The 21,509-nt window shown below is 39.3% G+C and overlaps 2 protein-coding genes across 2 annotated transcripts in view; both read left to right on the forward strand.

The window, feature by feature from the left end:
* Positions 1 to 8,287, forward strand: part of LOC133576473 (sterile alpha motif domain-containing protein 15-like) — a 68,819-nt gene extending 60,532 nt beyond the window's left edge. The window contains exon 5 of the mRNA XM_061929731.1: positions 8,251 to 8,287. Coding sequence (XP_061785715.1) covers positions 8,251 to 8,261 — 11 coding nt within the window. The 3' untranslated portion in view covers positions 8,262 to 8,287. The remainder of the gene's footprint in view (positions 1 to 8,250) is intronic.
* Positions 1 to 21,509, forward strand: part of lrfn5b (leucine rich repeat and fibronectin type III domain containing 5b) — a 69,105-nt gene that overhangs the window by 37,174 nt on the left and 10,422 nt on the right. The window contains exons 2-3 of the mRNA XM_061929727.1: positions 8,491 to 9,407; positions 9,872 to 10,046. Of these exons, the coding sequence (XP_061785711.1) occupies positions 8,505 to 9,407; positions 9,872 to 10,046 (1,078 nt within the window). The 5' untranslated portion in view covers positions 8,491 to 8,504. The remainder of the gene's footprint in view (positions 1 to 8,490; positions 9,408 to 9,871; positions 10,047 to 21,509) is intronic.

The following is a 21,509-nucleotide window of genomic DNA, read 5'->3' on the forward strand; positions in this document are numbered from 1 at the left end:
TAGCAGCAATTGCACATAGGCTTCTGTCTTTGTAGCAAAAGAGAAAAGGGGGCGTGACGCATGCCGCAAAGCAGTCCGCACATTTGTAGTTTTTTGTGTGGCAGGGTTCCTGCCACCTTCCTCAAAGTTGCTCAGCGCCAGTGAAAGTGGTACAGACAGCGATGTCATTCAGCGTGTTGTAAGCCCATGGATCGTTCCAAAAGTTATCAAAATATTTTATGAAGGTTGAAAAGTTACTTAGTGCTACATTAAAACTATCGTGGTCTGACAAATCATTTGTCCAAAAAGTTACTTAAAAAGGATCTATTATGCAAAATAAACTTTTCTTTCCTATTGGTACTTGTTTTTGTCTCTGGGATCTGCACAAGATCCAAAACATTTTAATCAAACCTTTGAGGCTTGGCGGAGATATTTATAAAACAATCTTGCTTTCCTTCATACTTCCTCTGAATGAGCCATTTGGAATTTGCCCCATTTGTGACGTTTTCCCTATTGGTGATGTCAGCCATTTTTTTAACCAGAAAAGTCCCACTGAGATTAAAAAAACTATTTTTCAAGAGAGTCTTGCATGGCCAAGAGGCAGCAAAAGATAGTTACATACAAACACATGTTATACACATTAAGAAAAACAGTTACCATTTAAAAACGTCATCTCAAGTGCTCTCAATCTAGATTTAAAAGCATTTAATGAACTAACTGCAGTTATTTTCCAGTCTTTATGCCACATGTACCATGTGAAAGGAGCAGAGTAAAGAAAAAGCAATTTTTTTCTTTGCGGGCAAATGGAACAATGACCATTTGAACGCAAACAGTAAGCGTCAACACTCATCCATGTGATTAAGTTACAAATGTAAGAGGACAGTATACCAAATATGCCCTTATAAATAAAAGTATAACAGCCCAGACCCAGCTGCACGAAAATATTTAGGGGAGCGGAAGGGGGGGGCATTAAGTATTTCCGGGGGGTCCCCAGCCAAAAATTGATTCCATGCCACGGGAGCGCACACGCTTGTTAAAGCTGCAATGCTGGGACTTTGTCTGTCCACAACTGATTACTACATGTAAGACAAACACCTATATATTCGGGGTTAACGTATGGATATGTGTTTGAAATTATTCAAGCCTTTAACGCAGCGTTTCTCAAAGTGTGGGGCGCGCCCCACTGGTGGGGAATAGAGACATGACAGGTGGGGCGCGAGGAACGGAAGGGAATTTCACTTTAATTTTTTTTTTTTTTTTTTTTTTTTAGATTATTTTTTTTACTATGCTTTCATTTTCTATACACACTGTAAATCACTTTGTGATTCTGTCTGTGAAATCCGCTATATAAATAAGTGTAAATTACTTATTTTTCCTGTAGGCTTTAAATTTCTGGAGGAGCGAAAGTTTGACAGACATAGCAACAGTAACTAATGGGGGCGGGGCTAAGCGGAACAAACTTGACGAGACAAGCGCAGCAAAATGAAAAGCTGTCCCACTGTCAAACGACACAGTTGCGAGACGTATATGCGACATTGCAAGTGATCTTGAGGAACAACTCGGAGACAAATGAAAAGAAAGTCGTTTTGCTTTACAAGTGGACGAAGCTACTGACAGCAATAAAGACTTCCTGTTCATCGCATACGTCCGCTTTGTGAATGGCGAGTCACTGTGCGAGGATTTGCTGTTTTGCAAATACATCAAAAATAGAGCCTCTGCTGATGAGCTGTTCAAGATAATGGACAGTTTCCTCAAAGAACACGACCTTAAATGGGAAAACTGTGTGGACTTTTGCTCTGATGGCGCACAGACCATGGCAGGGTCAAGAAACAAGCTGCAGGCTCTAATAAAGAGGTTTGCGCCAAATGCGCATTGGACACACTGTGTCATTCACCGGGAAGAACTCGCGTCATGGCAGCTCAGCCCGGAACTCAATGAGGTTTTAACAGATGTGAGCGCGGTAAATTTGATCAAAACACGACCACTGAAAGCGCGACTGTTCTCTGCACTGTGTGAGGAAATGGGAGCTGATCATACAGCCGTGCTGTTTCACCATACTTGCCAACCTTGAGACCTCCGATTTCGGGAGGTGGGGGTGGGGGCGTGGTTAAGAGGGGAGGAGTATATTTACAGCTAGAATTCACCAAGTCAAGTATTTCACACATATATATATATATATATATATATATATATATATATATATATATATATATATATATATATATATATATATATATATATATATATATATATATAAGAATACTTGACTTTCAGTGAATTCTAGCTATATATATATATATATATATATATATATATATATATATATATATATATATATATATATATATATATATATATAAATAAGAGAAATACTTGAATTTCAGTGTTCATTTATTTACACATATACACACACATAACACTCATCTACTCATTGTTGAGTTAAGGGTTGAATTGTCCATCCTTGTTCTATTCTCTGTCACTATTTTTCTAACCATGCTGAACACCCTCTCTGATGATGCATTCTGCTTCGTCTCCTTGTTGTGTGCGCAGTTGTGCACTGCACTCTCTAAAAGCCCTAGATGTTAATGTCACATATGCATGTACATTAGATGACAGTATTGCCCTGTTTAAGAGTGTCACAACATTGCTGTTTACGGCAGACGAACTGCTTTACGGTAGACGAAAACGTGACTGCTGTTGTTGTGTGTTGTTGCCGTGCTGGGAGGACGTTAATGAAACTGCCTAACAATAAACCCACGTAAGAAACCAAGAACTCGCCCTCGATCATTCTACAGTTATAACGTGATTGGGCAGGCACGCTGTTTATATTGTGGGAAAGCGGACGTGAAAACATGCTGTCGACACGTCACTCAGGTACGCCTGAATTTCGGGAGATTTTCGGGAGAAAATTTGTCCCGGGAGGTTTTCGGGAGAAGCGCTGAATTTCGGGAGTCTCCCGGAAAATCCGGGAGGGTTGGCAAGTATGTGTTTCACAGTGAAGCAAGGTGGCTCTCCCGGGGCAAAGTGCTGTCACTTGCCCTGTCTTGCCAAATGCATAGCTCCTCCTTTTTTTTTTGCAAAGATTGCAAAGTGGCACTTTTATTTTATTTATTTTGAACTTGATGCAAGTTATTTGATTTATTATTGAACTTGATGCAAGTTATAACACTTTTATTTGATTTATTATTGAACTTGATGCAAGTTATAACACTTTTATTTGATTTATTATTGAACTTGATGCTAGTTATAACACATTTTTTGATTTATTATTGAACTTGATGCAAGTTATAACACTTTTGTTTTATTTATTATTGAACTTGATGCAAGTTATTTTATTTATTATTGAACTTGATGCAAGTTATACCAGGCAGCACGGTGGAAGAGGGGTTAGTGCATCTGCCTCACAATACGAAGGTCCTGAGTAGTCTTGGGTTCAATCCCGGGCTCGGGATCTTTCTGTGTGGAGTTTGCATGTTCTCCTCGTGACTGCGTGGGTTCCCTCCGGGTACTCCGGCTTCCTCCCACCTCCAAAGACATGCACCTGGGGAAAGGTTGATTGGCAACACTAAATTGGCTCTAGTGTGTGAATGTGAGTGTGAATGTTGTCTGTCTATCTGTGTTGGCCCTGCGATGAGGTGGCGACTTGTCCAGGGTGTACCCCACCTTCCGCCCGATTGTAGCTGAGATAGGCTCCAGCGCCCCCCGCGACCCCAAAGGGAATAAGCGGTAGAAAATGGATGGATGGATGGGCAAGTTATACCACAACTGCACAGTTATTTTATTCATTATTGAACTTGATGTTATTTTATGTTATTGAGTTTGAATGTATACAACTTGATGTTACTTGATGTTCAATAAATTTGAAAATGTTAAGCTTGGCATTAGCGTTCTGTTAGGCCGATGGGGGCAGGTGGGGCTTGAAAACTCCCCCTTGTCCAAAGTGGGGGATGACAAAAAAAGTTTGAGAACCACTGCTTTAACGGGTCCTAAAAATGAAAGAGTTGGCCATTTCTACAATATTAATGAGATTGTAAAGGACTGTTGTAGATCTGATGTTGATGTGCTAAAACCTCTTTCTTGTTTAAAAGCTACATACAATATTAACTGTTCTTTATTCATGCACATAATTAATATTAATCAAGTGTTTGGATGTATTCATTAAATCAATGTATTACTGGTTGCCAAAAAATTATTCAAAGTTATATTTTGATATTGACACATCTCATCTGCACATAATTTACTAGAATAACCTTAGGGGATACACAGATGAAATGTGTCAATATCAAAACATTATTTTGAATGACTAAGTTGTCATTTGGGGTTGATTTCAGTTTTTTAAAGAGTACTTCAACACGTAAACAGTACACTATGTACCTTATTATCATATATGTAACTCTCTTATGTGGTGATCGTTTGTGGATTTTTAAAATGTTTTTATGATTTACATGATTTGTGTTTACTTGCTTCATTCTGTCGTGATGCTGAATTACAAACGTCTGCACAACTATTTTACCTCTGGGTACCATTAAAGAAACCTTGACCTTGACCTTATGGCTATAAATGGGTTGTACTTGTATAGCGCTTTTCTACCTTCAAGGTACTCAAAGCGCTTTGACACTACTTCCACATTTACCCATTCACACACACATTCACACACTGATGGAGGGAGCTGCCATGCAAGGCGCTAACCAGCACCCATCAGGAGCAAGGGTGAAGTGTCTTGCTCAGGACACAACGGACATGATGAGGTTGGTACTAGGTGGGGATTGAACCAGGGACCCTTGGGTCGCGCACGGCCACTCTGCCACTGCGCCACGCCGTCGTACTTCAACACGTAAACAGTACAGTATGTACTCTTAGCATGCGGCTCTCTAGTGGTTCGGTGGAGCTTTTTTTTTCGGGGGAGGGGGCATGGTTGGGGCTGGGCGTGGTTAAGAGGGGAAGAGTATATTTACAGCTAGAATTCACCAAGTCAAGTATTATATATATATATATATATATATATATATATATATATATATATATATATATATATATATATATATATATATATATATATATATATATATATAAGAAATACTTGACTTTCAGTGAATTCTAGCTATATATCTAGCTATATATATTTTTATTTTTATTTTATATATATATATATATATATATATATATATATATACACATATATATATATATATATATATATATATATATATATATATATATATATATATATATATATATATATATATACACATATATATATATATATATAAAAGAAATACTTGAATTTCAGTGTTCATTTATTTACACATATACACGCACATAACACTCATCTACTCATTGTTGAGTTAAGGGTTGAATTGTCTATCCTTGTTCTATTCTCTGTCACTATATTTCTAACCATGCTGAACACCCTCTCTGATGATGCATTGCTGTGTGGCATGTACAAAAGTGCTTTCATCAAATGCACAAGAGTCTGGAATCTTCCATCTCTCCCTAGCATGGCCCAAAACCGGTCAATCTTTGCTTCCTGAGGAAGATCTTCACTGCCAAGCACTTGGTAGTCCACTACTTCTTCCCGGAGGCTATCCAGGACAGGTCCAATCGCAGCTGCGGCTTGGAACTTACAAGCGTATTTCTTCATCTTACTCGTCGTCGGCGTCGCCACGGCTGTATCTTCCTCGTTCTTCTGCTTCGTCTCCTTGTTGTGTGCGCAGTTGTGCACTGCACTCTCTAAAAGCCGTAGATGTTATTGTCACATATGCATGTACAGTAGATGGCAGTATTGTCCTATTTAAGAGTGTCACAACATTGCCGTTTACGGCAGACAAACTGCTTTACGGTAGACGAAAACGTGACTGCTGTTGTTGTGTGTTGTTACTGCGCTGGGAGGTCGTTAATGAAACTGCCTAACAATAAACCCACATAAGAAACCAAGAACTCGCCCTCGATCATTCTACAGTTATAACGTGATTGGGCAGGCACGCTGTTTATATTGTGGGAAAGCGGACATGAAAATAGGCTGTCGACACTTCACTCAGGTCCGCATGGAGCTGGAGGGGGCGTGGCCTCCAGCTCTGCCTGAATTTCGGGAGATTTTTGGGAGAAAATTTGTCCCGGGAGGTTTTCGGGAGAGGCGCTGAATTTCGGGAGTCTCCCGGAAAATCCGGGAGGGTTGGCAAGTATGCCGTATATAGCCCTTAATCATAGGGCTGCACAAACCACATCAGGGCAAGAAAAAACTCAACTCAATGGGAACAATGAGAAACCTTGGAAGGGACCGCAGATGTGTTTTTTGTATTTTTAATCCAATATGGCTCTTTAAACATTGTGGGTTGGTCTAACACAGGGTTTTTCAAACTTTTTGACTGGGGGGCCGTATTGGGCTTAAAAATTTGGCCGGGGGCCGAAAGCGGACTGCATGCAAAGTAAATATATATGAATAGGTACCCTGTCCATACATATGAGTACATATTATTATAATAATATAATGGATATATAATAATAATTATTATAACTGGTTATTAAGATTATGTGAAAGTTCAACTCCTGCCATGTTTACTTCTGTGACAACGTCCTGAAGGTTTTTTAATCAATCAGAAATATCAAGCAGCTAAAATGTGCCAAACGTAGATAATTGTGGACAGATTGTCTTGCAATTTTCCCATTATCCCATGTAATGCATTTAAATGGGCGTCATTTTGATTTTTTTATGTTGATTGGACATTTTTTTTTATAATATCCACAAAGTTCAATGAGCAGGTTGTGTTATGTGTGACCATGTTTGTTGAATTTTTGTTGATTTTTTTTTTTCCCCCCTGCACCGTGACTAGGGAAAGTTGTTTGTACTTGACAGTTCAACTATTGGCAGAGATGTTTTTGTTAGCCACCAGGTAGCAACAAAGTGACAGCAATCAGACCAATGAATCTCCATATAAGATACACTGCTCCCAGTCAAATTGATCATTGAATTCATGCCTCTTGTGGGCCAAATTGAAAGCGCTGGCAGACCGCATTTAGCCCGCAGGCCGTAGTTTGGACACCCCTGGTCTAACATATAGTAATCAGTTGTGGAACGCAAAGCCAGAAAGCGATAACTATAACAATGTGGATAAAGTCATGTAAAACTAATATTTTCATTACATCCATTGATTGAAATAAATACTTCAATCAATCAATCAATTACTGACTTATTTTGTGTTGCCCTGGTCCATGATTACATCACAACTGATATGGTTAACATTATGAAGAAAATAGAAATATAAAAGAATCGCCATTTCCGGACCTCTTTGCTCTTCCATCACCTCTTCTATAGACACCATAGTCTGGGTATCCTCATGCTCTTTCAGCATTTCTTCAACCATTTTGAGGAAAACATCAGTAGAAGAGGATGCAAAATAGAATACTAGTGGCTTACCTTCTTTTCTCTCGCTTTTGAACACTGGGTGTGCCCTTCTTTCTCTGTGTTTCTGCAGGTTCTGACTCAGTCTTCCTCTCCTCGCTGGTGCTCCTGATTTTCCAGATCACATTCGGCTTGAGTTTTTTTTTCATCCAAACTTTAACCAAAACCCTTCTCAAAATCATTTAAGTGAAGGCTGAAAATGACACTCTTCTTGCTTGGTCTGTCACATTTTGCACGGGTCAATCTGAGTTGAGAGGTCCATACTTTCCTCATATTCCCATTATTTATAATGTATGCACACTGACTCCATTGTTAGTTGTATTGCTACAACAATGCATCTGGCAAGCATGATTAATCATTCTTTCAAATTCTGCATGAAAATATCGGGATTCGGGATGAACACATGCTAAGCAATATAAAATCACCCCCGGTCTTCTGTAGGCAACGTCAGCAGGTTGATGAAGGACCGCCCACATTTTGGAGCTAAAAGTGGACTTTCCAAATGTGCTGAGACTACTGTGTCAGTTTTGCGGTGGATTTTACCAGTAGACATTGTTTTTAGGTCCCGTAGTGTCAATGCTGTCAGCATTAGAGGGGTCCTTTAAGTACAGTAAATGTAATAGAGTAAGTCTAGCATATTACTACATACCTGTGTGCATAACATAATGTCCTCTATAGAGGACACTCAACAGGTTGTGTAGAGTCTCAAAATCCTAATAAGTAATAATTTCCCTTTGTGATATTCTGCACTCAATGAGCGTGCAAACTGGCTCACAAATCCATTCGAGATAAAGCAGTCATGTATCTCTCTCATGTCTGCAGGTGACTAATTAGTTTCATGCCTAATTGCACGGCGTTTATTGTTTGCACAGGTGCTGACTGACCCCCTACTTGCAAGTTGGACTCGCCAGTGCAAAGAAGCCTTCGGCTTAAGAAGCCGAATGCGTTGCTTCTCCTCCTTGAAGGGAGGATTTCTCCGAGTGAATTCCCCAGCAAGACAAATTAATGTTTAATAGAGATGACAGAGCTCGTTCGGGTTGCTTTGCAGTCTTCCGCTACTTGATAAACTGTCTCCCTCCATCTGTCTCCCTCTTTCTGCCTTATCTTTGCAGGCGTAACAACGTGAATGAGAAGTCCAATGGAGACCCTCCTGCTTTATCTGATTGTCCTCTGTGCGGCTGTCAAGGCCCACAAAGTTCAAGTCTGTCCGAAGCGCTGCGTGTGCCAGGTGCTGAACCCCAACCTGGCGACGCTGTGCGACAAGAAGGGGCTGCTCTTCGTGCCCCCCAACATTGACAGGCACACTGTGGAAATGCGACTGGGCGATAATTTTGTGACCAGCGTCAAGCGAAAGGATTTTGCCAACATGACCAAGCTGATGGACCTGACGCTCTCCCGCAACACAATCGGGACGATTGTACCTTACGCTTTTAAAGACTTGGAGAACCTGCGAGCCCTGCACCTGGACAGCAACCGTCTGACGCGCATTACCAACGACACCTTTAGCGGCATGTCCAAGCTGCACCACCTTATCCTCAACAACAACCAGCTGACCCACATCCAGATCGGGGCCTTCAACGATCTGACGGCGCTGGAGGAACTCGATTTGTCCTACAACAACCTAGAAAGCGTCCCTTGGGTTGCCATCCAGAGAATGTCCAGCCTCCACACCCTCAACCTGGACCACAACATGCTCAGCTACATCCCCGAGGGCACGTTCTCGGGTCTGCAGAAGCTAAAGAGGCTGGACGTGACCTCCAACAAGCTGCAGAAGCTTCCCCCGGATCCCATCTTCCAAAGAGCCGGCGTACTGGCCACGTCAGGTATCTTGGGCCCCACGTCGTTCGCGCTGAGTTTTGGAGGGAACCCGTTGAGATGTAACTGCGAGCTGCTCTGGCTGCGGAGATTGCGACGCGAGGATGATCTGGAGACCTGCGCTTCACCGCAGCACCTCGCTGGACGATATTTCTGGACCGTATCGGAGGAAGAGTTCCTGTGCGAGCCTCCTCTCATCACCCGGCACTCTCAGGTGTGACCCCACAACTTACTTCGCCTACATCAAATATTATATTTGCTAGCTTTCCTGCTCCTTAGCTAACAGCACATTCTGAAATATATCCAAGGTTTACCGAAAAAGTGAACTTGAGGAGGTTTTAATGAGCTATTAGCAGGTTTATGATGCAGCGAGGCTCCTATTAACATGATTACAGCCTTGACTCTTGCATCCAAATAAAAGGATGCCATCAAACTTGCGTCAAATGACAGAAGCAGCGGCGCAGGCTTCTTTTGCATAATTGCAGGCATTTATCTTCTACACAGCTGAGCGCATGTTTACTGCGACGTGGCACCATATCGACTGCCCTGAATTGAGCTAATTCCACGTTACGACGATGATCAATAGTCGATTACGTTTAAAGGGAAATAAAGCGGTGAAAAGCACAACTCGGTCAATACATCAGCAAGTGTTTACCTCTTTTCTTGCCTCCTCATCAGGAGCTGCGAGCTTTGGAAGGTCAGAGCGTCACGCTGCGCTGTAAAGCCCGCGGCGACCCGGACCCCATCATCCACTGGATCGCCCCCGACGGACGCCTCATGTCCAACTCCTCCAGAGCTACGGTCCACACAGACGGCACGCTGGACATCCTCATCAGCACCGTCAAGGACACTGGTTGGTTGATAGCCACCCAATCAAAAGTCTACAAGACACTCTCACACTCTCACTCTGTCTCTCTCTCCATATATACATATATATGTGTATATATATATATATATATATATATATATATATATATATATATATATATATATATATAGAGTACAGGCCAAACGTTTGGAAACACCTTCTCATTTAATGGGTTTTCTTTATTTTCATGACTATTTACATTGTAGATTGTCACTGAAGGCATCAAAACTATGAATGAACACATGTGGAGTTATGTACTTAACAAAAAAAGGTGAAATAACTGAAAACATGTTTTATATTCTAGTTTGTTCAAAATAGCCACCCTTTGCTCTGATTACTGTTTTGCCGACTCTTGGCATTCTCTCGATAAGCTTCAAGAGATAGTCACCTGAAAGGGTTTTCACTTCACAGGTGTCATAGTTTTGATGTCTTCAGTGACAATCTACAATGTAAATAGTCATGAAAATAAAGAAAACGCATTGAAATGAGAAGGTGTGTCCAAACTTTTGGTCTGTACTGTATATATATATATATATATATATATATATATATATACAAACCCTGTTTCCATATGAGTTGGGAAATTGTGTTAGATGTAAATATAAACAGAATACAATGATTTGCAAATCATTTTCAACCCATATTCAGTTGAATATGCTACAAAGACAACATATTTGATGTTCAAACTATTTTTTGCAAATAAGCATTAACTTTAGAATTTGATGCCAGCAGCACTTGACAAAGAAGTTGGGAAAAGTGGCAATAAATACTGATAAAGTTGAGGAATGCTCATCAAACACTTATTTGGAACATCCCACAGGTGTGCAGGCTAATTGGGAACAGGTGGGTGCCATGATTGGGTATAAAAACAGCTCCCCAAAAAATGCTCAGTCTTTCACAAGAAAGGATGGGGTGAGGTACACCCCTTTGTCCACAACTGAGTGAGCAAATAGTCAAACAGTTTAAGAACAATGTTTCTCAAAGTGCAATTGCAAGAAATGTAGGGATTTCAACATCTATGGTCCATAATATCATCAAAAGGTTCAGAGAATCTGGAGAAATCACTCCACGTAAGCGGCATGGCCGGAAACCAACATTGAATGACCGTGACCTTCGATCCCTCAGACGGCACTGCATCAAAAATTGACATCAATCTCTAAAGGATATCACCACATGGGCTCAGGAACACTTCAGAAAACCACTATCACTGAATACAGTTCGTCGCTACATCTGTAAGTGCAAGTTAAAGCTCTACTACGCAAAGCGAAAGCCATTTATCAACAACATCCAGAAACGCCGCCGGCTTCTCTGGGCCCGAGATCATCTAAGATGGACTCATGCAAAGTGGAAAAGTGTTCTGTGGTCTGACGAGTCCACATTTCAAATAATTTTTGGAAATATTCGACATCGTGTCATCCGGACCAAAGGGGAAGCGAACCATCCAGACTGTTATCGACGCAAAGTTCAAAACCCAGCATCTGTGATGGTATGGGGGTGCATTAGTGCCCAAGGCATGGGTAACTTACACATCTGTGAAGGCACCATTAATGCTGAAAGGTACATACAGGTTTTGGAACAACATATGCTGCCATCTAAGCGCCGTCTTTTTCATGGACACCCCTGCTTATTTCAGCAAGACAATGCCAAGCCACATTTAGCACGTGTTACAACAGCGTGGCTTCATAAAAAAGGAGTTCGGGTACTTTCCTGGCCCGCCTGCAGTCCAGACCTGTCTCCCATCGAAAATGTGTGGCGCATTATGAAGCGTAAAATACGACAGCGGAGACCCCGGACTGTTGAACGACTGAAGCTCTACATAAAACAAGAATGGGAAATAATTCCACTTTCAAAGCTTCAACAATTAGTTTCCTCAGTTCCCAATCGTTTATTGAGTGTTGTTAAAAGAAAAGGTGATGTAACACAGTGGTGTACATGCCCTTTCCCAACTACTTTGGCACGTGTTGCAGCCATGAAATTCTAAGTTAATTATTATTTGCAAAAAAAAAAAAAGTTTATGAGTTTGAACATCAAATATCTTGTCTTTGTAGTGCATTCAATTGAATATGGGTTGAAAAGGATTTGCAAATCATTATATTCCTTTTATATTTACATCTAACACAATTTCCCAACTCAAATGGAAACAGGGTTTGTATATATATATATATATATATATATATATATATATATATATATATATATATATATATATATATAAATATATATATATGTATAAGGTCACCAGCCACAACATTAGTCATACTATCTTTTGAGACTCAATAGAACATCAGAGGTGAGTACAGTAGCCAAAAATTGTACTCAAGAGTACCTAGAGTAGTGGTTCTCAAACCTTTTTTTTTACCAAATACCACCTCAGAAAACACACCGCTCTTTAAGTACCACCATAATGACCAACATTAAAAGACAGTAGCGTAGTAGGCCGAAGTACTTTGATGTTTTATTAAACAAATATATTTAATAGTTTTGGCTGCTGTAACATTACACACAGTTTGAACAGTGATACTGTGTTTGAATATTCGTAATAAGTGATTCCTTGGCGTACGACTTAATGGAGCCCGCGTACCATTAGTGGTACACGTACTACAGTTTGAGAATTACTGACCTAAAGTAATACGACTCAAGCAAAACTAAAAAGTAGTCATCCAAATAATTACTTGAGTAAGATTAAATATTCGGTGAAAAACACTACCCAAGTACTGCACAACTGATGAGTAACTTTTCATGTATTTAGTAGATAGTACTTGCACTACAACCTTAGTTGGTGTGTGTACTGTATTTGTGCATGTCAGTGAGTGCGTGCATGAGACAGAGAGAGCCCCTACTACAACATGTATACAAAAAATGCACAATTTCATTCATGCTGTTATAACAGGGCTAATGTTAACATATGGACAGCTAAAACATAAAAAAAACCCCTCTACAACTTACTGCAACATGTTTTCTCGAGTTGAAAGTGGAATTCTTGTAGGCTGAAATGTGAAAATTTCTACTGACCCAGATGACAGCGCATGATATAAATACTATTTTTCCTTGTTTGTAAGTATTTTTTTATTTTTATTTATTTATTTATTTATTTATTTTTTTTTTTTTTTGTATCTTTTTTTTTTTTTTGAAAGTGGAATTCTTGTAGGCTGAAATGTGAACATTTCTACTGACCCAGATGACAGCGCATGATATAAATACTCTTTTTCCTTGTTTGTAAGTAATTAATCGTCTGATTGCTTGTACCACACCGTCATGTAATTTTTTACATGTAACTGCCAGGCTCTGTTTGATTGGTGAAATGGGAGTTTACGTTGGATTGGTGAAACAGTCATGTGACAGTGCCCCCATTAAGAAGTCTCTATAACAAACTAAACAAGGTCTTTGGAAACAGTAATTTATCGATTATACAGTTTGACCCCAAAAACAGAACCCATTAATAATTTCTAAAGTCCAGCAATTTTCAATCAATTATTTTTCAATATGTCAATCTGTGCATGATCATTGCCCAAAGTTTTAGTTGTCTTTATGGATTTGCATAAAAGTCATGTTCTTTCCAAAATAGGGCGTTGGAGGCAAACTTGCATATATCGCATAAAATTGTCAATTAAATGATACACATTCCTCTTTGGGATTTTTAGAATTAATATTTTGCACAGTACATCGAATCTTTCTCAGAAAATGTGCTTGCAGGATTAGTTAGAGAAATAGGCCTCCATTCTCCTTGTTGTCCAAGACATGTTGGAGAAAATTATAGTGACAAAATTTCATGCACAAAGTCCACTTGTGTCGGCTGAAAATGAATATGAAAACAGATTAAATAAACAGATTTATTCAACGATTTGTGAGTTCTGTTTTCGTTGGGCCACCTTGTAAATATTATTATTCATGATGATATAAATAAACACAGCAATTGGAATGAAACACACTGTAACAAAGAAAAAGTAGCATTTCTTCTTCACAAAAATACTTAAGTAAAAGTAAAAAGTTTGTTTCATTATAACTAGTTTGACAGCTTTAATTTATTAAAAAAGTCACTGAAGTGAAAGTAGCAGCGTAAATCTAGCATGTATTCTTACCCCGAATTTCCACTGAATGTGGAGCGGTCGCTGACCGACACACGCACGCCGGCTCACTCTTTCCATTTTTATTCAAGTCAATGTGTCACATTCCACTGCCCGCAGAACGTCACAGACAGGCCGTTTCCGTTCCGCATTCCAGTGCTAAATAAACGCAAAGCTTTTTCTTTTCCGGACGCCGCAACAAATCTGTTCGATTCAGCAAAAATCTGCTGGGGTTAGACATGAAGTCATGCACAAACACAATATATAGTATCCAGTTTACTTTCAAAATAAAATACTCCGTCTTCAAGGCGTATCTTTTTTTACACTTTTAAAGGTCCTAATGGGGGGCGATAGACATGAAGTCAACTTGTCAAAGGTTTTCAGACTTAATTACATGTTGTTGACACAAATGGATGACGACATGCTGATTGGAAGTGCACAATGAAATAATAATGTACAGGCATATCCCATGCAGCTAATTGGGGATATGGGGGCCCGTGTCAAATATCAGCTGATACGGAGACCCGGAAAGCAGAAGACTTTCAGTGTGACACGCTCGCCAAGGATGATGTTACTGTTGTATTGTTGCTTGCTGCAAAAAAATAAAGTGACAGGACCAAGTTTATTTGCTGCTGCTTCTCTGGAACAACAGAATACATGTTTTGTGGTTCGCTTTAGTAGTACCTCCCTTATTAAAGTTAAAGTACCACTGATAGTCACACACACACTAGGTGTGGTGAAATTACCCTCTGCGTTTGATCTATCCCCTTGTTCCACCCCCTGGGAGGTGAGGGGAGCAGTGAGCAGCAGTGATAACCGCACTCGGGAATCATTTTGGTGATTAATTATTACTTATTACTATATTAATATATTTATTTATTATTATTATCATCATTATCACGTGATTATGCGCGGATTTGTGAGATGTCGTAAAAGTCTGCACTATTTCGCTGCACGACGGAGCCGCAGCAGACGCCACCATCTATAGAAGGTAGATGGTGGCGCATTCAATGGAAATTTGGGGTTAGACGTCCTCTGACGTCTCATTTGTGTTTTGCCATAACAGTTATATTTTCCCCTCGAATTGTTGAACTCTGACAAAAGAACCAAAAACAAATGTCCATTGCACAGGACGCTGGCTGTCAGGAGTATTTTGTGGCTAGTGTGTGAAAGAATGCACTTTTTTTTACACCCATCTTCTTCCAATTTCAAGACACGTTTGGATGTGAAAAATAACATTTTTAAACCAAAGTCACAACATGCAAAAAGCTAGCAAGCTAAGCTTTAGCCACGCCGATAACATGCCCGTCCAAAAAAATAACGCGGAACTCACCACATCTTCTTGGTTTAGGTCAGGGGTCGGCAACCCGCGGCTCTAGAGCCGCATGCGGCTCTTTAGCGCCGCCCTAGTGGCTCTCTGGAGCTTTTTAAAAAATGTATGAAAAATGGAAAAAGATGAGGGGGAAAAAATCTATTTTTTGTTTTAATATGGTTTCTGTAGGAGGACAAACATGACACAAGCCTCCCTAATTGTTACAAAGCACACTGTTTATATTAAACATGCTTCACTGATTCGAGTATTTGGCGAGCGCCGTTTTGTCCTACTATTTTGGTGGTCCTTGAACTCACCGTAGTTTGTTTACATGTATAACTTTCTCCGACTTTCTAGGACAGGTTTTATGCCACTTCTTTTCCTGTCTCATTTTGTCCACCAAACTTTTAACGTTGTGCATGAAAGGTGAGTTTTGTTGATGTTATTGACTTGTGTGGAGTGCTAATCAGACATATTTGGTCACTGCATGACTGCAAGCTGCTCGATGCTAACATGCTATTTAGGCTAGCTATATGTACATATTGCATCATTAAGCCTCATTTGTAGCTATATTTGAGGTCATTTAGTTTCTTATAAGTCCTCTTAATTCAATTTATATCTCATGACACACTATCTGTATGTAATATGGCTTTTAATCTTTTGCGGCTCCAGACAGATTTGTTTTTGTATTTTTGGCCAATATGGCTCTTTTAACATTTTGAGTTGCCGACCCCTGGTTTAGGTGGTTAAAAACGGCATTGATCGAAAATAGGGAATATTATCCTGCAATATTTCTGATTACCCTGCAAAAAATGTTCTATAGAATTTCTAAAGAATATCTCTATAGAATTTCTAATGAACTTTAGGACCGAAGTTCTATAGAATTTCTAATGAACTTTAGGACCGAAGTTCTATAGAACAGGATTCTAAAGAATGGTTCTATAGAACATGGTTCTAAAGAATGGTTCTATAGAACAGGGTTCTAAAGAATGGTTCTATAGAACAGGGTTCTAAAGAATGGTTCTATAGAACAGGGTTCTAAAGAATGGTTCTATAGAACAGGGTTCTAAAGAATGGTTCTATAGATCTCCTCTAAAGAATAGTGCTATAGAAGAAAGTTCTAAAGAGTAGTTCTATAGAACAGGCTCCTATGGAATGGCTTTCTGTGGAATACGGTTCAGAATGATGTAGAAATGATTGGGCAGGCATTCTACAAAATCTGTGGTCTAACACTGGCAATGGAGAAAGACAAATATTGCAGTTGAATGAATGTTGACTTGTATTTATTATATACATGTAACTCAAATCTTGACGTAATAAATAAATGTCAGCAGCATAAATCAACATGATCACCGCGCTTCCCCGACTGTTAGAGACGGCTAGACGTCCAGCAGAATTTGTTTCTGAGGCCTTCTTTTTTTCCCATTTTCTGCGCAATGTTCAGTTTCACTCCAATGATTTTCTTTATCACATTTGCTTCACTTGAGGGATGGAGCTTCTTCACAAAATCTGAAAGATCAATAAAATATACCAGAATTAGTGTCTGCAGACACCAAGACACTAGCTGTCATGCAATGAGTTACACTATGGCATTTTTCAGCTCGATAAAGAGAGTGATGTCTATCATTTAATCAATGCAATGGATAGTCAACACACTGCATACATTGCATATCACGCGTTTCTATGCTGTAAGGCACTTGCACTGCTTGACGCACACAAAATCATATGTGGTGCAATCATGCCAGGCTTTACGAACTGCAACAAATCTGTATCAAATTCTGACAGTGCATGTACACTATTCATTAGCTATATAGAAAATCCATTCAGTGTGTGAAATATTTTTCAAATTATTTTCAGGATTTCACTTTCTTGTGAATCTTGTTGTGTACTTGATGGGTGTCCCCAATGGCGTTCGAACAATCACGAAAGTGCATTAATAGAATTCTAATAAAAATATTTAACTTCAATCTGATTGAAACCATATCCACATCGGGAAGGGGATCTGACACATTCCCTATCTAAAAGTCGTTCACTTCTCAACTTGCAGCAGAACTCACGGAAATTCCCGACGCTAGTTGTTAAATAGTAAGGCGGAGAATGCCGATATAAGATATCAAACGAGAAAAAGGTGTAGATATCCGTGCGCTGCGGTTTTTGCTTTGTCACTTGATGTTGGTTTCCGACGAGATCAAAGCTAATGTGACCACCCATGCCTATAAATCTGTCAAAACGAACATCTCGCAGTCAATTCATGGACCAAGCAGACTGGAAGCTATGGATATCTATACTTCATGCCAAACGATCACGGAACGACTTGGAGATAGGAAAAGGGTCAGATCCACTTCCCTGATGTGGATATGGTTTTAATCAGATTGATTTAACTTATACTCACCAATAATAGCAGACACTTTCTTGTCATCCAGTTTTGGTTTCTCATGCTTATCCTTAAAAGCATTGGATTTTTTTCCTGTCAAGCTGCTGTTGGCCAGCTCCTCTCTGGCAGAGCGACAGCAGGACGTCGAGCTGATAGTATTGTTGCCTGACGTGATAAGTCGTCCATCTTCATTAGCAGGCCAGGAAGTCCTTTAATAGAAAAAAGTACATTGTGATGCAGACACAATAAAAAAAAAATACATTAATAACATGAAGCTGGCGATATCCAAACCGCTCGGCTCTAACCCCAGCTATCATAATGTAAGGGTATTTTGATAGGAATCTTGTTCAAGTCAAGGGAAACATGGTAAGGAAGCAATCAAAGATGAAAAATATATATAACCATATATATTAATTCATCCTGACCACGCGAAGATTTAATATTTGTCGGTCAAGTATTAATCAGATATCCAGCTGAGACAAAATATCAAGAAGGAAGGGACGTAACTCTTGCTAATATAAGAGAAACACACAAAAACGGACGGACAGACAGACAAACAAACAAGTACCATATGTCCTCCCCTTATTTAGAGGGGAGGACATCACAACTTAGGATGTTGTATATGCAACAGTTCTGAAATTATCCCAAATCATAAATGGATTTTTATTGGAAAAAAGGGGCATAACTCTGGAAAATATTGTCCGAGACGACTCATTTTCGATAGGCTTCTTGTTACACTAAGATAAATAGATGTAACAAGTTTGGTTTCCGTACATGAAACGATTCTGTAAATATTGCGGTGACGGATGGACAGCCGTACATGACGACAATACCCGTAGGCCAAAGTTAGATGAAAATACAGTAATAAGAAAGTTATTTCATACATCGACATGTAAGCATATTTTCCATCAACCTATGATAATTACAATAACATACTTCTAGAATAAGAAAACCTACCTTCAACAACCCTCAATGCATCTCGAAGGGATTTGTTTTCCTCTCTCAACTGGAGGACTTCCTTCTTCAGGGATTCCATTTCTGTACATGTATCTTTCGGTGAAGTTCTTCCCAGCTGAAAATGTCAAAATAGTAAATCAAATGAAATAATTTGTATTATGATTAATTTGGGCGCTCATATGTTTTCCGGAAGCAATTTGTCCTGGATACGGCCCTGACAGCACCATATAAGTTTTACATGTATAAGCAACCTTGTAGGCACATTAATTTGAATATGCTACATGTACATGTAGCAGTAAGCCATTCACACAGTAGGCACTGTTCATCAGGTATTTGTAGTGTTATTTTCATATAAGTAAAAGTATAAACTTGTGTTTTAAACCAGTTGCCAGGGATGCAATTTTTACGTACTCGATTTCAAATGAATGCTAGGCACTTGTGATTGTTTGCCTCGAGAGGGTGCTTTGATTAACCAATAAAATCCTATTCTATTCTATTCATGTACTCACAGCAGCAAGTTGGGCCTTCAATTGTGCCCGAGCATCATATCCCACAGCTGTACGGCTTACTTTCCTCTTTTTCTTCTGAAAAATCAAGATTAACAAGAAAACGTGTTCAGTTCTTTTATATGCCATTGAAGTGAAGAAATATGTTTGCAGAAATGATAGATTTTCGAGTACATGCAGAAAGTCTGTCAACACCTCAATTTGTCTTGAATATTATTCTGTCTGAGTTGGTCGAATTGAATCAAAATATTCAATAACTTTAAAGCCTACAATGAAACATGATTTGATTAACTTTTATGATAAAGAAAAACTGACAAGGTACTTCAAAAGTATGGGATTGAATCCTACAAAACCTCACACAGTTGAAACACCACTGAAATAGTGAGTGAGTGAATTAACGTTTAACGTTGCTTTCAACACTATTTCGGTCATATCGCGACAACACCACTGAAATAAAAGTACCTGCTGTCTGTCAGATAGAGTCTCCTCAACACTTTCATCCTTGCTCTCACTGTCTGATGACCAAGACTTTGGCTGTTTGTTTCTCTTGCCTCTGCCATATTCCAAATCACCAGTAAGGGGTACATCCTTGCCATCCTGAGCGGCTTTCAAATATGGCGTCAGTTCACGTGTGTCTTCTGTGTAAAAACAAATATGTGCCACATTAAGCTAAATTAAACTGTACAGTTAGTCATACATTTCAGCAGCAGATTGTTATCACTAAATTACTTTGGTATACCTACAGTTCTGATGATTCAGAAATTCACCTCAGCGAGAAACAAATTTCACCTTACTTTCCCTTATTTACAGGCTTACAGCCATATTAAAAAATTGTCAAGGTTAAGTCTGTACTATCATGACAATCACCTCAGCATTGCAGATTGAAACATTCAGTATACCAGGGCTGCACTGATGAGAAATTACTATCAATCATGGAAGAAAAAAAATTATATTAATTAAATTTAACTTTACATAAACAAAGTCGAAAGTTCAAGGTGTAAAATCAGAAGTACATGAAATATATCTATATTAAATATATCTATATTTATATGTACTTCTGGTAAAACGTATACTTTTTACTGAATTGAATTGAAAAGTTTTCAACTGTTTATTAATTACCACCAAATCTCAGAATTCTTGCCACGTATTTGGTTTGTGACTGCTTCCTTCCTCCTGCTTTGTTGAGTGGCCATGGAACTTGGACTTCTTCATCACTGTCCCAATTTTCTCCATTCATCTTCTCTCGAGAACCGCGTGGTTAATATACTATATTTCGTCTCGATGATCATCCTCCCCTTGCTTCCGTTTGGCGACCTGACTGGGGGCCAAACTCCTTCTCTGTGTGATCACACAAGCCTGACGTTACAAACAATGGAGGGATGATAATAATAATAATAATAATAATAATAAATTAGGCTAGTTTTGCTAGCTCACCATTTCCGCCCGTGCCTCGAAGCTGCTGTTTGGCTCAACGTTAGCCCGCTTGTGACGTCTCGCATCGCGCCTAGAAGACCCTAAACCTAAATGTGATGTTTAAGCCAACAAAGTTACCGTCAATGAACTCCGACGTGACTTGGGCAGCTTAGAAAGAGCGAGTGAAGTCAACATGGACGTTGTGGCCGCCATCACCAACTCAAACTGCCCGCGAAATCTGCTTTGCAACTACGGCAAGCGCGAAGGGGAAAAATAAATAATTTTTAAAAAAAAAGTTGATTTGAAACATATTCGCACTTATTAGTGTCGGATATGAGAAACATTGATACAACGCGATTATTACCAACTATACATGAATTTGGTTGTGATTGCAGCCTTAAAACAGTTTTGTTATTTTATAACAAAACGAGAGCAGTTCTATCTATCGTGTTTGGGGGGGGTGGGGGGGGGGTTTGTAATGTTACGGCGGGAAAAGTAGTAAACTAAATATAACATTGAACCATGCTTTTGAAAATGTATACATTTAAATCCTGGCAAATACTGACTTTTAACAATATAAATTGTTACTTACATGAGTTCGGTAAAGTGTTTTCCTATTGGGCTCCGTGAAGAAACGTGTCTGGGCTTGTTCTTCCACAGCTGCATGCAGGTACGTGGGCGGGTCCTGACGTTTTAGGTCTGATTTAAACCTTTGAACTGAGTTTTGCTAAATCAATTTATGTTGGAAGTCCAATAAAATTAATTTTATCACATAAAAAAGTAAGTTACGAAAATATTCACACTTTTTACTTATAGATAACT

Source organism: Nerophis lumbriciformis, linkage group LG34 (genome assembly GCF_033978685.3).
Source record: "Nerophis lumbriciformis linkage group LG34, RoL_Nlum_v2.1, whole genome shotgun sequence".
Lineage (NCBI taxonomy): Eukaryota > Metazoa > Chordata > Actinopteri > Syngnathiformes > Syngnathidae > Nerophis > Nerophis lumbriciformis.